Here is a 13784-nt window from a genome sequence, read left to right as displayed (position 1 = left end):
TATTGGATGAGTTTTCACCTCACTAGCAGTATCCCTAACTTATTTCTGACTTCTTTGAGAATAAAGTCCTTATTCTGTTTTTAGGCTTTCTGCAGGATGACACCGACCACACACAACAGCAGGAAGAGGAGAAGCTGGAAGACTTTCCGACCCCCGGTGTGACCCCTGAAATACCCAGGTATGTTCAGTGTCAATGGGCGCCCCTCTCAGAGCTGGACCCCGACACCCTGACCTTTCCCGGGGGGGCACCGGTACAGCTCCACACCGTGCCCCCTGCCCTCGTGCCGAGGATACCGCTCTTCTATGTCTGCACCAGATGTGGCAAGGTGTTCTGGGAAGGCACTCACTATGGCCGCGTCCTCTCCATGTTTCAGGACATCTTGCACATAACGGACGAGGACACTGGTGCCGAGGCACAGCAGCACTGACTGATGTAGCGCTACTGCACTTCAACGGACCCTCAAAAACATCCAAATCAATTTTGACTCATTTAGACCCTAGCTGCCATGAAATGCCACTTCATTGTCCCATATATATTAGTTTTCCCATTTGTTGACTTGAATTGACTTGGTACATTTATAAGAGAGACTGAATGTCCTCTGGGACACTAAAATCTGCTGAATAGCAAACCATTTGTATAAGAGTTTGGTGATACAGTTAGTCAACACTAAACCCACTATTCCTCTAAGATAAGTAGGTTAATTTCTTTCTTTACACCTGAATCCGCCGACTGTAAACCATCTGGTATGAAAATGTATGTCATACGAACAAAAAATGATGTGTATAGTTTCAACGGTTTTAAACCTATTGCGTTTGGAAGAGTTTAAAACTCAGTGAACCAAAGACATGTAACGCTACGTTGGCGTTCTGACTTTTGTTGTAGTTGTTTACTGTTCGGGTTTATTTATGGTGATTTATGGTTTAGGAAGTATAGAGATTATTGGTTCCTCTAGAGCTTTCCCTCATTTGGGAATGATATCTTAAAGCTACAAAGCGCTATATTATGTTTTGATTGTTTTTTAAACCTTTTTTTATTTCTGATTCTTAAACCTGCAGATATGTTATTACAGGACTCGGTTCTCTGGCCTTTTTAGCAGTATTGTCATACTGTACATTTTTATTTTCCTGTAAATTCATCTGTATCATTCTTACTTATTTAGCTGGATGCTAACTATTTGTTAATAAAGAGCTTTTCTTTTCTCTTATTAACCCGAGAGGAGACGGTATAAAGGTATTTTTTGATGTTTTTGTGAGAGAACAGATGGTAAATGACTAACAGGAGACAGATTGATGAGATCATCTGAGCTTCACTGATGTCTGTCAGGTGTAACACTAACAGTGTGGGGGTTTCCTGCCCCCAGGCTGAAGAGCACACGGGTCACAGAGTAACCCAACACACACACACCGCCTCAATCCCTTCATGTGTTCTCATACCTTTCTACCTCTGCTCTGTTCGTTGTGTGAGATTGCAGAAAGTCTGATTGCCCAAAACAGTTTTTTGCAGGTCTAATGTGGAAAATTCTGCAGTTAAAGATGTTCTGGTGTTTTCTGCTGAACTGCATAGTGTGAGTTTAGTCGAGAGTTAAACCTTTTTACACTCATAAAATGTAACCACAGCCAGATGTGCACTCTATTTAATTGATAGCTTAACTCGTATCAAAAAGGCCACAGGGATTTCCAAAGACAGGTCACACTGTGAGTCAGTCAAATGTGTTTTCAGTGTGTTTGATGCAGTAGGAAGTCACAGATAGCCCTGTTCAAAAATAATTACATTATCGACCTACCATTTATCGCTGGTGTACACACATGACCTTGATAACCTTTTGTTTTTGCGTACATGCTTAACATTGCTTCACTGTTAGACACTGCATAACTTTTTTTACATATCTGCAAGTTTATTATATGAATTGTTTTGGCTCTTTATTCAGGATATTTAATGTTTGAATATTCTTAAGAATGAACAGGTCATTGCTCTTGGTAAGAATCTAGTTGCATTTCTTAGGCTTTTATTACATTTTTACATAAAATGGTCTTAAATGTACAATTGAATATATTGTCCTACATCGTGACAGGCCTGGTCAGATATTTGGACCTAAGGATGATACAGTAACACAGGGAAATGAATAACATTTCCATGGGACATTTAAGGTGAAAGCATTTCTCCAGAATACACGCACACTGTAACCTGATTATCATATCTGAATAACAACAATTGTGAAATATAAAAAATCTTCAGTATCTTCACAGGCTGTCAGTTTGCACGGAGCTGAGCTGCAGCCCAATCTGTGTCCCAGCAAGCAGTGGAAATAGAAATTGCTTTGGAATGAAGTGTTATATAACCAAATGTTCCTCCTTTCCAAAGTTATTTGGAAGAAGAGGACATTATTCAACATCACATGTTTCAACAGCAGGTCAGGACCTCCACTTGCATACCCTTTGATTCAGTAAGTGATGTTACACCATAAATAATCCAGTTATCTCTTAAGGACATAAGTAGTGTCGTTTCCAAGAAGTAATGTTATAAAAGTGAGTATACTGTATTACAGTGCATGCTGGGTGATCTGGGCCTGAACTCACTGCTCAAAGTTGAGGTAAATTTAATATCTTAACCAGAAACTGTCCTGGACAAAAGAGATCATGTGGATTACTGTCTCAGACAGGACTTCAGGTTCTCAAGCAATTCCATCCTGCAATGATACGCCATGTTTATGAGCTAATCTTAAATGTTTTGTTTAAAGATATAAAGGGTTATCCTCCTGTGAGTTATAGGTTTGTAAGGCATTTCAGCAACTTTGGTATCACTTTCTCACACCAAATACAAAGAACGACCCAATTTTGACCCTAGTAACCTCAAGTCATAATATAATATGTTTATAAGTTATTCCTAAATGTTATATTTAACACATTTAGAAAATCCTGTTTTTTTGTAATATTTGGCATTTCAACAATTTTGGTAGTAACAATGCGCTACCATACCAAAAAGATTTAGATGGGGGAACAGAGTTCCAGCACTTTATTATATATATGAATCAGGTGTGGAAGATTTTGCTGATAAACTGGATGCATGACGTTGCCAGTATAATTCGTCGGAGATAAATCTGGAGGGGAGACTGTCCTGAATGTTTATTAAAGGTAAACCAAAAAAAGTCTCCATCCGCAAATAGGGGTTGAGCCAGTCGCCTAATTTTGTTTTATAACCTATTTCTTCATGCTTCCAGGAATACAAAAATCTTGGCACGTAGCCTTGCGCTTTTCTTTTTCTTTTTTAAGAACACTGTATAATAACGACAGTAACATTAATCCACCCTGAAGTATTTTTATTGCTCAATAAGTAAAGTCGACACCCTAGCTCCCAAAATAAGCCACTCTCTGTGTGTCTTGTCCCGTCCTTGTCCGGGTGGTCGCAGCCCCTGCCTCTGCGCAGAGCGCGAGCTTTCTGCTGCAGCACCGTGTTATTTGATCCTTGCTCTTTCTTTGCTGGGAAGAAAAGCTCGCCTCTTTCCCACGCTCTGAGGACACGTGGTGCCCGGAATGAATTGGATTCAGAAGGCCCTCCCTCTCCCGGTAAAACGTCACCTCTCTCTCTCTCTCAACATGCGTTCTGGCATGAATGTAAGGCGTAATGATAAAACAAGAATCCACATTTTTACTTGACGGTTTTCCTCCGTGCGTCCCAGTGTGTGAGTTTTCCGATCCGGACTCCCCTCTTCAGCGACCTGCATTCAACAGGCTCCTCCCGTCTCGTCTGGCCCCGGCTGCCCCGGCTCTCGGCGCCAAATCTCAGCGCAGCGCACCGATCGGTCTGTCCGGCGCTCCGTTTAGAACACTGCACAAATCTGGGCTCCGTCTATGTCGATGGGAAAAAAAACACGACTTGTTTATCAACACACAGCAATAGAACAGAGATACGGCTGCAATAATAGAACCAGAATAGACTTGTATTATCCGTGTGTCACCACCAGCTCTGACTGCACAAAACCTCCTTGATAAAGGTTACAAAAAAGATTATTTGGACTTCGTTTATTGCAAAATATGACTTCGCTTTTGCGCACGCATGGAATGCTCCATTGCTCCCTTTAAACTCAATAGTAGTCTTAACACATTTCTGGTAATAATTAGACCTGTCAAAGACAAAAATCTGAGATTGTAAAACAAGTATTTCATCACTGCTTAAAGTGCACAACAGCCTCATAATGTATCTGTCCTTGGCTGCTTCCCAGGCACAAATTAGACTCAGGAGCAGCGGTGGGGGGGCAAAGAGAGGAGAACAAATGCCACAGAGTTTGGAGGAGAAACTCATCCAGTCAGAGAAACTTTTGGCTCCTGCAGTCTGTGCAAATATTTTCCAAGTGTCCAGACACAGTGCAGCCAAAGCTCTGATAGCCAACAGATGTTCCTAATTTTCCAGAAGATGTTCTGCACCATTCACTAACCCGAAGAAGAAAAAAACACGTATATACAACACATGTAATAAAAACTTTTAGTGATGCTAAAATACCAAATTTAAATACACAACCATAACCCACAACCTCTGAACATTTCCTAATGTACTTTGAGATGTTTGAACTAAACTCCGGTGTGCACATGTAGGTCCATGATGTGTCATATGAAGCATGGAGAGAGGAAAACACACATCTGTTAGTGTAGCCTTCGGTAAAGGGTCTGAGTTAGTTATTCACCACATTTCTATCAATGAGTCAGAGCCTCGGTCTTTGTTTTAGAGCATTTGCAGCTGTGCGCCACTTGTTGCAGTGGAACAAAACTTCAAATACAGTCACCTGCAGAGGCATCTCAAACAAATGAATCATACAAACTGTTGGCCTATTGTCCATGTCATGTGCTAAACTCAACGGCCACATTTCAACAAATCTATAAACAACTGGGATTATAAAACAGAAAATATGCGTGTCCCGTTTGCTGGCAGGTGTTTGACTGAATTCCATTGGTTTAAAGATAGCTCAGGCCAACAGAAAAACAACAGTTGGACGAGTGTACTGCATGTGGTATGTTAGCATCACCTTAGTAAAAGTCGAGTTGATTTAATTTAATTTATAAAGCCTAAAGTCACAGATTTTCCTTAAAAGACTTTACAGTTTGTACTCTGAAAAAAATGAAACGTTGACTTTAATTATCTCAACAGGTTCCAGATAATTGTATTAGGTTAGTTGAAAGCAATGATATTAAGTTGAACCAAATATTCTTTATTTAAACTTAATTGTATTGCTTTCAACTAACCTAATACAGATCTGTGAAATCTCTTGACACAATACATTTAATTAAAGTAAATTGTTCTGTTTTTTCATTGTACAGTATACTACACCTTACCAAACGTGTCAACAGTTTGTGTGCATGGCCATGATGCACCCAAGGGGGTCTTGTTTTAATGGACCCAAGCAATCCAGTTTGTTTACGTGCTCCTTTAGTCATTAAGAGAAAATCACAGACACATTTGATAAGTGGTTGCAACCTTTAAGTCTGCTCTGCTAAAAACGCAATATGTAAACTGCTTTTTCATTATGCTTAATGGACAACTAATCGATTAGTTAACAAAATGGTATGAGTGTCAGGACTAAGAATTTCCTTAGCCCATGACAGCTCTAGAAAAAATGAAAGTGGCAACATTTAAAATATTTCTGTACGAATGCTATCGTTAATATTTAGCCTTCTTTTTGTGTTATAGATTTGACAAAACAGGCTGTGACCTTCATTCGTGGGATCTCTGTTGCAGGTCTCTCACGCTGAAGCACATATGCATATACTAGTAGACAGATGCGGCCACAGACGTGCGCCAAATGTACAGTTCAGAGTGTGGGAAAACGAGGACAGTGTGAAAGCCACCAAACCATCAGAGCGGTTTATAAATTCTAGCACAGATGAGATAAGTTATACGGGCCGCCCAACGGAGCAAACGGCCGCGGGGGACGCTGAGATGTACCTGCTGTGGTTTTTTACATCATATTCTTTTACTCCCATTTATGCAGCACTGTGACTTTCTCATGTATACTTTCTGTCAAACCCCGAGTATATCTATCAATATCTATCACCACCTTCAGGCTGCCTTTCACACACCCAAACACACACACACACACACACACACACACACACACACACACACACACACACACACACACACACACACACACACACACACACACACACACACGCAGGCAGGCAGGCACCCAGTTCCCACGGTGGTGGGGGAAGCTGAGCGGCGTGTCAATCTGCGCACAGCGTCACCTCTTTCACTTGCAAAAAGGAAGTAGCGCAGGGGCTTTTGTTATTCGAAGTCCCACAGTCTAAAACAACTGGAATATATCCGCAGTTTATGATTCAAACAGCCACATATAATCTCCTCCTCAGGGTGTGTTTGAAGATGGAGTGTTTTTTTTCCCTTTCTATTATACTCGTTACCATTTGGTTCGGAGGTAATCACTGTCTTGGGGTTCTCTGAGGTTTTAGATGCTTTCACACTTGAGACATACGCTGTTAAATACTACTGTTGATGTCTCCCTTGAGCCTTAACCATATGGAGAATAAAACTCTTTATTTCAGCGTTAACTGCACATATAGCCTCTGGGTTTTAAATAGCATTTACGCAGAAGAAGAGCACAGTCTGGGTCCAGCGTTGTGCCCATTTTTATTTCGTGCAAAAAAAATACTGTTATGTTTTGACAGTGAGTTATTTGTCTCGGTGAACTTGCAGAAAGTTTGGGCCAGGTAATAGCAAGACATAAACCCCTGGACAGTATGTCATTATCAGCCCCTTTTCTGGCCCAATTTAACATAAAAGGTGTTAATGAGTTCAAGTACCCCTTATTTAAAAAACAACAACAACAACATCTTAATCAACCATGCGTACTCATGCAATGTGTAGTCCAGAAACTATAAATTATTCCTTTTATGAAGTTGTATATTATCTCAGTCTCAAAAGGGAATGAAGTATGTGTAAACATACTTGATAATAATCCCAATTCTAATTCTGACATGTTCTTACATTTTCACCTGTGACCAAATACTGAGTAAAATCGTTTTCATTTAAACAAAATGTGCTATTTTATTTATTGTCAGCAGACTTTTGTTTCACATGAATGAAATGATGTCCCATGTTCTCCCTGTCAGTGAGACGTGAAGAGGCTTGATTGACTTTTTGTGCGGAGTTCCTGTTGATGTTAATCCAGCGGATGATCCTTTACAACGTGCCCGCTCTCTCAGCATTTTACAGCCCCGGCAGTTTCATGCCTCTGGCTTTCAGTGCTTCCTGGGGTCTGCTACAGGAGATCGGATATAGAGCTCACCATTGCTGCGGGCGGCTTGTTTAATATTTCTGCAGCAGCAACGTTTGGCTCCCTCCTCGGAAGACTCCGCCTCCTCCCCGCAGATTCACAGGGGCCCGATCCCTCCCCCTACTGAGCCGGCAGCCTATAACCTCCCTGCGTTTCCGCCCATTCCTCCACAGTTGATTCTTCGGGATGGCATTGTCATGCAAATAGAGGACGCGTAAAATATTCCCCCAGAGCACAGCGCAGGGCAGAGACTCACACGGACCGCGCGGAGGACACAGACCGGGCCCCACGGTGGATTTGTATCATTTTCGTCGAATCGGACCCGTCCATCAGTCAGAGGTAAGTCACAAATATGCAACGGATCACATCTACTGGTCATTTAGTGGCAACAATCAAGCAGTATAACTGTGCGTAAACGTGTGCGTACGGAGGTATCCCCTCGCACTCTTGGATGTGGCGGAATGTGGGGTCTCTCTTGCAATCGAGACTCATTCGGATGTTTTTTTCTTGTCTTCCGCAGACCCCCTGGCCACATGAGCAGCGACACAGCCGGGACGTGCAGACGGGAATCAGGTCGGAGCGTTCAAGGAAAACTTGCCGGTGGAGATAGTGGCCATACTTCCAATTTCCCAAAGTGAAGTCGGAGGTGTCTCTTCTCCATCCCCTGCTATACGCTACCTGCTGCTGCTACGGAGGGGGAACTACGTCTAGAGCCCTGGATCGCACCCGTCTTATGTTTTAGGGATTTCAGGATTTCTCAATATTAACATTTTTGCACACCAAGTGTGTTATTTCCTTTCTTGTCCTTTTTGGGATATACACGGTGATCTTTTTCCCCCGTTTTAGTACTTTAGTCAAGTGCCTTAATAACTGGTTGTAATCCAGTTTAGCTGTGGCATTGTCACCAGACCAGAGACGCTCAACAGGGAGAAGACGATTATTATCAGTTTTAGAGCCCGGGCAGGATTACTGTTTCCCCACCCTCCAGCGATCTGCAACCATGAGCCAGGCGGATGTTTCGACTTGCTCCGCGCCGCAGAGGGTTTTCCAGGAGGCGGTGAAGAAGGGCAACACCAAGGAGCTGCACTCTTTACTGCAGAACATGACAAACTGCGAGTTCAACGTCAACTCCTTCGGGCCTGAAGGACAGACGGCCCTGCACCAGTCTGTCATTGACGGCAACCTGGAGCTGGTAAAACTGCTGGTGAAGTTTGGTGCAGACATCCGGCTGGCCAACAGGGAAGGGTGGAGCGCTTTACACATCGCCGCCTTCGGGGGCCACCAAGACATTGTGCTATACCTCATCACCAAGGCCAAGTACTCCTCTGGCGCCCGGTGATATGTCTCTGCTGTCAGGTAAAACAAGAAAAAACAACAAGTGGAAAATAAAACTGCAACACACGGGAAAGCCAGGCTCTTGTAAAAGCAAAAAAGAACTGCCAATATCTTCATAGTTGTGCCAAATTATATTTAAAAAAGGAAATAAAAAGACCTGCACAATAATCTTCCCTCATTGTAAACCAAACGGGGTCCTCTCTGCACTCCTGAGTGTGGCACCTCATGCTTCACACACAGCGCTACAACACGAATCTTTTAACAAAAGAAAAAAAACGCCGTTTTCGGTGAGTTTGTTGGTACTAAAGCTTTCCTCTTGAATGTGTATATTAGATCTTGTCGTCCACTATAAACGAAGCCAGTGTGTGTATCACATGTGTGTGTTTGGACTCCAGAGTGCAGATGGCCCAGTTTCTTTTCTACCCATGACCTCCCATCCCCGGTTATACAGTTGAATAGTTTCTTTGTGGGGAGTGGGGGGGCTGTTGCTCCTCATTGTTCACTTGTAAAAACCCTTTTAAGTTATTTTATATGAAACACGGCACTTGATGCTCTATGGCTGCATGCTGGAATATCTGAAAGGGAAGACACAGGAACAAGAGAAGAGGGGTTGCCCTCTGTTGGCTATCAGAGGTCTGTTTTCTGTAACATTTTTTTTACTCAAAGAGCGGCATTATGGCTATCCAACACGCTTTCAGATGTGTAATCATGTAACAACAAGGGACTCCATCATTGTTGTGAAGTACTGTACACAATAGCTTTACTTTTGTTTGTTTTTTAAGAGAAAAAAGAGACAGTAGCTGAATGCGCTCTTCATGCAGATCTTGCTGGCGTCCAACTTTTCAGGCCAGTTGCGACCCTTTGGTCATTGTGTTATTAAGAGAGAGAAAAACCGCTGCTTTCGCTTTGTATCAAAAAAAGTCGCATTTGGAAATCACTTTATAATCTCCTTTCAGTATTTTATTAACATCCTAGTCATCACTGTGAAAGCAGGCTGGGTTTTTTTTATTTATGAAGGTACATTAAGAAGATGCATTTTTTTTTTTTTAATATGTTGTGGTTCTTCTTTTAAAAAAAAGTGTCAGAATATCTAGGGTGACTCAAGCTGCTTCAGACTTGTAGTATAAACTGTCCCGTGTGGAGTTAGACCTGCCACCCCCCCCCCCTCCCAAACCCTCACCCCCACCCAGAAACCCCCTCTGTTAAAGCCTGTTGACCCTCAAGAGGACTTTCTCCCCCCCTCCTCCCATTAAAAGGACTTTGTTTGGTTGCCTTTTGCCAGCTACCTCGACTATAAAGTATTCTCAAGTTGTTCTCGCCACGTTGTTTGGAGTCTGAGGAGACATTCACAATTTGTCTGTGATCATCCACTTGCCAGTATGTTTTTTTTAAGCCTTTAACAGACATATGGACTTCATAACAGAAGATGCAAAGACCCCATTCCTGCATCCTCAGTCGGGACAGTTTATTTTACACTACAACCAAACCAATTCTAGTCAAGCAATGCATCGTTTCTGCAAGGGAGTCTCTGTCTCTCACACACTGCCATTGTTTTCCCTATAAACATCCACTTTTTCCTCTCTTTCTGTCTTCATCAGCCTGTTTTTATTTTTTTCCAGTCATACAAAAAAATGGAATTGTATCGCATGACTTATAAATGCAGGGAGTTTTATTGCACAAATATGCGGAGCCTTGTGCGCCCCCAGTGTTTGTACGGGGTAACTGCAGGAGCCAAGGCTTTGGAATAGTTACTACTACTGAGCAGGACCCTAATACTGTTGGAAGATGAAGACTTTAAAAACACAACACCACATGACTATTGCAGGAAGTCACAGAAAAGGAAATTGGTTTCATCAACTTGCCTGCTGCATTTTAAAAGTCATGGCACCCTAACATTTGTATCAATGCTGCTTGTATGTTTCTTTTTTTGTTTTTAAATGTTGATGTGTGTTGTTTCTTTTTTTTACTGCTCAAGTCACAGCAGCACCGGCTCACCACATGAGAAGCTTTTGAAAGAGAGTGTGTTTTTTTTAAGTGTGTTTGTGTGATTGTGTGCTTCTCATGAGGGGCTCTCCTGTTGTTCAAACTTCCCATTTTAAACCTGGAATAACCACAAGTAAACTGAAGCGATTCTAGATCCACTTCATCATGGTATAGATTGGTATCAGGCAACAAATTAAATATGCATCGCTTGTCTTAAACTTGATGTTTTATTTTCCTTTTTGTTTTTTTGTTTTGTTTTTTGAATATTGCACTGATGACTGTTGTTGAAAAAGTTGGCTTTTTTTAGTCAACATTTAATTTTTTTCTGAATAGAAAAAAAACAAACACAACAAAATACTATTGTATAAATATATGCTCCAGGTGATAATGTCCTAATGTATGTGTTACTTTGTGGAAAGAACATGATGTTTTTTTTAACAAAGATGCGTGTATCTCTGATTGGGTGTATGTATATATACATATGGATATATATATATCGACGCTGATGATGATATCTTGGGGCACTTTCTTTTCTGAAGTGCCGTCTTCCTGTTTTTTTTGAAAGGGGAATAATACATTTGATGGTAAGATCATTGTAACATGATTAAAAATTGCACGGTTGTGTGGTTGTTTGGCTTACCAGGGTCATAACATTTATGACGTAAGGAGCCAGCCGCCGTTGGTGTACATGAGTGAGATGATTCTTTTTTTTTTAAACAGAAAAAAAAAGTAATGACTTCTTTGGACCAAGTTGTGTTTCCTGGTCTTGCTTCATTTCAAGCGAGAGGGAACGGCTGATTTTTTTCATGAGTGATGCAGATGTTCCATCATGTTTGATTTTGTTTGTATTCTTTATTTTTTGAGCGTTTGTAACACTGTGATGATGACGTGACGTCATGTGGAGATGAGTGCTGTATTATTTTTGTACGTTTGTGTACAAGCCAGTAAAGAAATCATTAAACTCAAACTCTCTGTGTATGCATACATTTCTTCCTCATCTCCCAAGTAAAAAGCTCCCCCCCGCCCTTCCTTCTCTCGCCTCCCCCCTCCTGCATTTTTCATAGAAAAGGTTGGTTTGGGAAACACACCCCTATCCTCCTCTCTCTCTCTCTCTCTCTCTCTCTCTCTCTCTCTCTCTCTCTCTCTCTCTCTCTCTCTCTCTCGTTCTACTCCCTCTACTCCCTCCCTGTCTTCCAAGCCGGGCCCAACCCAGATCCCCATTCTCTCCCTTTGTCATTCATCTGGCCTCATCCTTTCACTGCCAGGATAAAAGAGCCCGGTGCATTGTGGGTAGGCTCAGTTTAAAGAAGGGTCCCCTCCCCTGTGTGTGTTGTGGGAGAGCTGGTTTTATGTTACCCCCACACACTCAAAATCTTTCCAACACACACTCCTCTCTTGTGCTCTCTTTCCAAGCTCTACGCTGCAATTCAGCTCGCTGCTAACAACCTGCTTTTTGCACACACTTGAATGTGTCTTTCAATCATCAGTTTATAATCATTCCCTCAAATAATCTTTCACACCACTAACTTTCCCATAAGCAGTGTACCTCTACTTAAAAAAGACTTTCTGAACTGTAAAAGATGAACATTCATGTCTATTTCTGTGATTTTTCTTGTAAAATATATACTTGTGATGGTGAAATGACCCTTGGTTAAACTGTTAAACCGCTCACACTTTATCTGACTGGCCATGAGTCAAAAAAGTTGAACACAATGATTCATTCTGAGCCAAGTAACACTGTGTTAGTGTTTGCATTCTCACGATGACAAACAAAAGATTTTTAACTGAAGCCTTTAATTAACATCTTCAGTCCATACTCTACATGTGACACTTATAAAGGCAGAAGACACTATTGGTTATGAGTCTCAACACTTATCTATTTGAGTTTAAAGCTCTTATTGAGTCATGTTTTCCCCATTGAAATGCTGCTTTGCGACTGAAATTGCGCGACTGTGGGAGGGTCGTGGGAAACGAGGCACTACAGTACATCTTGCTGTATGTCGAACCTGTTGATGTTGAAACCTTTGCAGGGTGTCGACCTACAGTTAGCTGCAAACGTTTGAGCAATGTTCTTTGAATAACAATTTGTGGTTTGGGAGTTTCACTTCAGTGTGATGCTGAATTTGAATTCAAAAACATGTATTCTTAGTATTGCAGCAGCTGTCTGAGCTGCTGCTGAACCATCACTGTCCTCAAATATTCTGATGCATTCGATTTATCAGAGTCAGACACAGCCATGGCAGTCCGAAGGGGCTTGCTGCTCACCCGCTTGTCCTTTCCTCTCTCCCCTCCCGGTCTCTCACTTCTGCAGGATGTTTTTGTTGAGCTGGGTTCCCTATTGTTCACACACTGAGTTGGCTGGCCTCCCAGGGCTGCTGCTGGCTGCTAGGCCCCCTAATAGGTTCTTCATGTGCTTTGGCTTTCCTTGCTCGTCTTGCTCTGGAGCAGACTGCTTTAGTGAGCCAGACAACACAAGGCATTTTGGGAGGAATTCTGCAGACATGACTGTGAGAGAAATCAGATGGAGAAATATCCAGATGACTTAACAGAGCAGCTTTAAAATGACTTTATTAAAACAGTGAACAGGCATATGCATCCAGTTACAGTCCTGTTCATGTTGTCTGTCTTTGTATTTTATACATAAATGGCATCAAATATTGTTGTTGCATCGATGTTACAGCAGCTGCAATCAAGTGCGTCTGTGTGATAATCTTCTATCTCCATTAAAAAGGCCATTGTTCTGCGTCTCATAAAATATTCATATCCATGCTTACACCCCTCATTTAAAGGGTTACACTTGATCTGTGAGTTTAACTGACCATCTTGTGATGTGTAAAATGCAGTTTAATTGGTTTCGCAACACTAGATTCCTCATTCTCTAACGGCTCCTGTACAATGGGGCGAGCTCTAATTGTGAGACTGTGCCTGACTTCCTCAAACGGCCTTCGCATTGACATGAAAGCTGTCTCATTGGGTAATAATGTAATACAAACGACCCTTCTGAATTTGTTTTTTATTTAGGACGAGAACACATACTGCATGAGGAACTTGCTGCAGGAACTTGCGGCTAAATAAAGAGGAACTAGTACAAGTGTTGAACAGTTTTTCCCATACCTACGTTTGGTTGCACCTATTAGGGCGGGAAAATGTGTGCTCTTATCATTATTATTATTATCACTTTGA

The 13784-nt window shown here is 41.8% G+C and overlaps 2 protein-coding genes across 3 annotated transcripts in view; both read left to right on the top strand.

Annotated features, from left to right (window-relative positions):
* Positions 1 to 1234, top strand: part of exd3 (exonuclease 3'-5' domain containing 3) — a 48744-nt gene extending 47510 nt beyond the window's left edge. The window contains exons 21-22 of one of the 2 annotated variants that reach the window (XM_063890340.1): positions 85 to 178; positions 375 to 1234. In XM_063890340.1, coding sequence (XP_063746410.1) covers positions 85 to 178; positions 375 to 390 — 110 coding nt within the window. In that variant the 3' untranslated portion in view covers positions 391 to 1234. Of the gene's footprint in view, positions 1 to 84 lie in introns of both variants that reach the window. The other variant, XM_063890339.1, reaches the window with a different exon arrangement.
* Positions 1235 to 7446: 6212 nt separating this feature from the next.
* On the top strand, positions 7447 to 11568 carry nrarpa (NOTCH regulated ankyrin repeat protein a). The gene is made up of 2 exons (XM_063889841.1): positions 7447 to 7622; positions 7804 to 11568. The coding sequence occupies exon 2, from the start codon at positions 8284 to 8286 to the stop codon at positions 8620 to 8622; it is 339 nt and encodes a 112-aa protein (XP_063745911.1). The 5' UTR covers positions 7447 to 7622; positions 7804 to 8283; the 3' UTR covers positions 8623 to 11568.
* Positions 11569 to 13784: the final 2216 nt, after the last annotated feature.

This window comes from Eleginops maclovinus, chromosome 8 (genome assembly GCF_036324505.1).
Source record: "Eleginops maclovinus isolate JMC-PN-2008 ecotype Puerto Natales chromosome 8, JC_Emac_rtc_rv5, whole genome shotgun sequence".
In the NCBI taxonomy this organism is placed as follows: Eukaryota; Metazoa; Chordata; class Actinopteri; order Perciformes; family Eleginopidae; genus Eleginops; species Eleginops maclovinus.
Note: the sequence above shows the minus strand (reverse complement) of the source record. Positions and strands in the feature narration are given on the sequence as shown.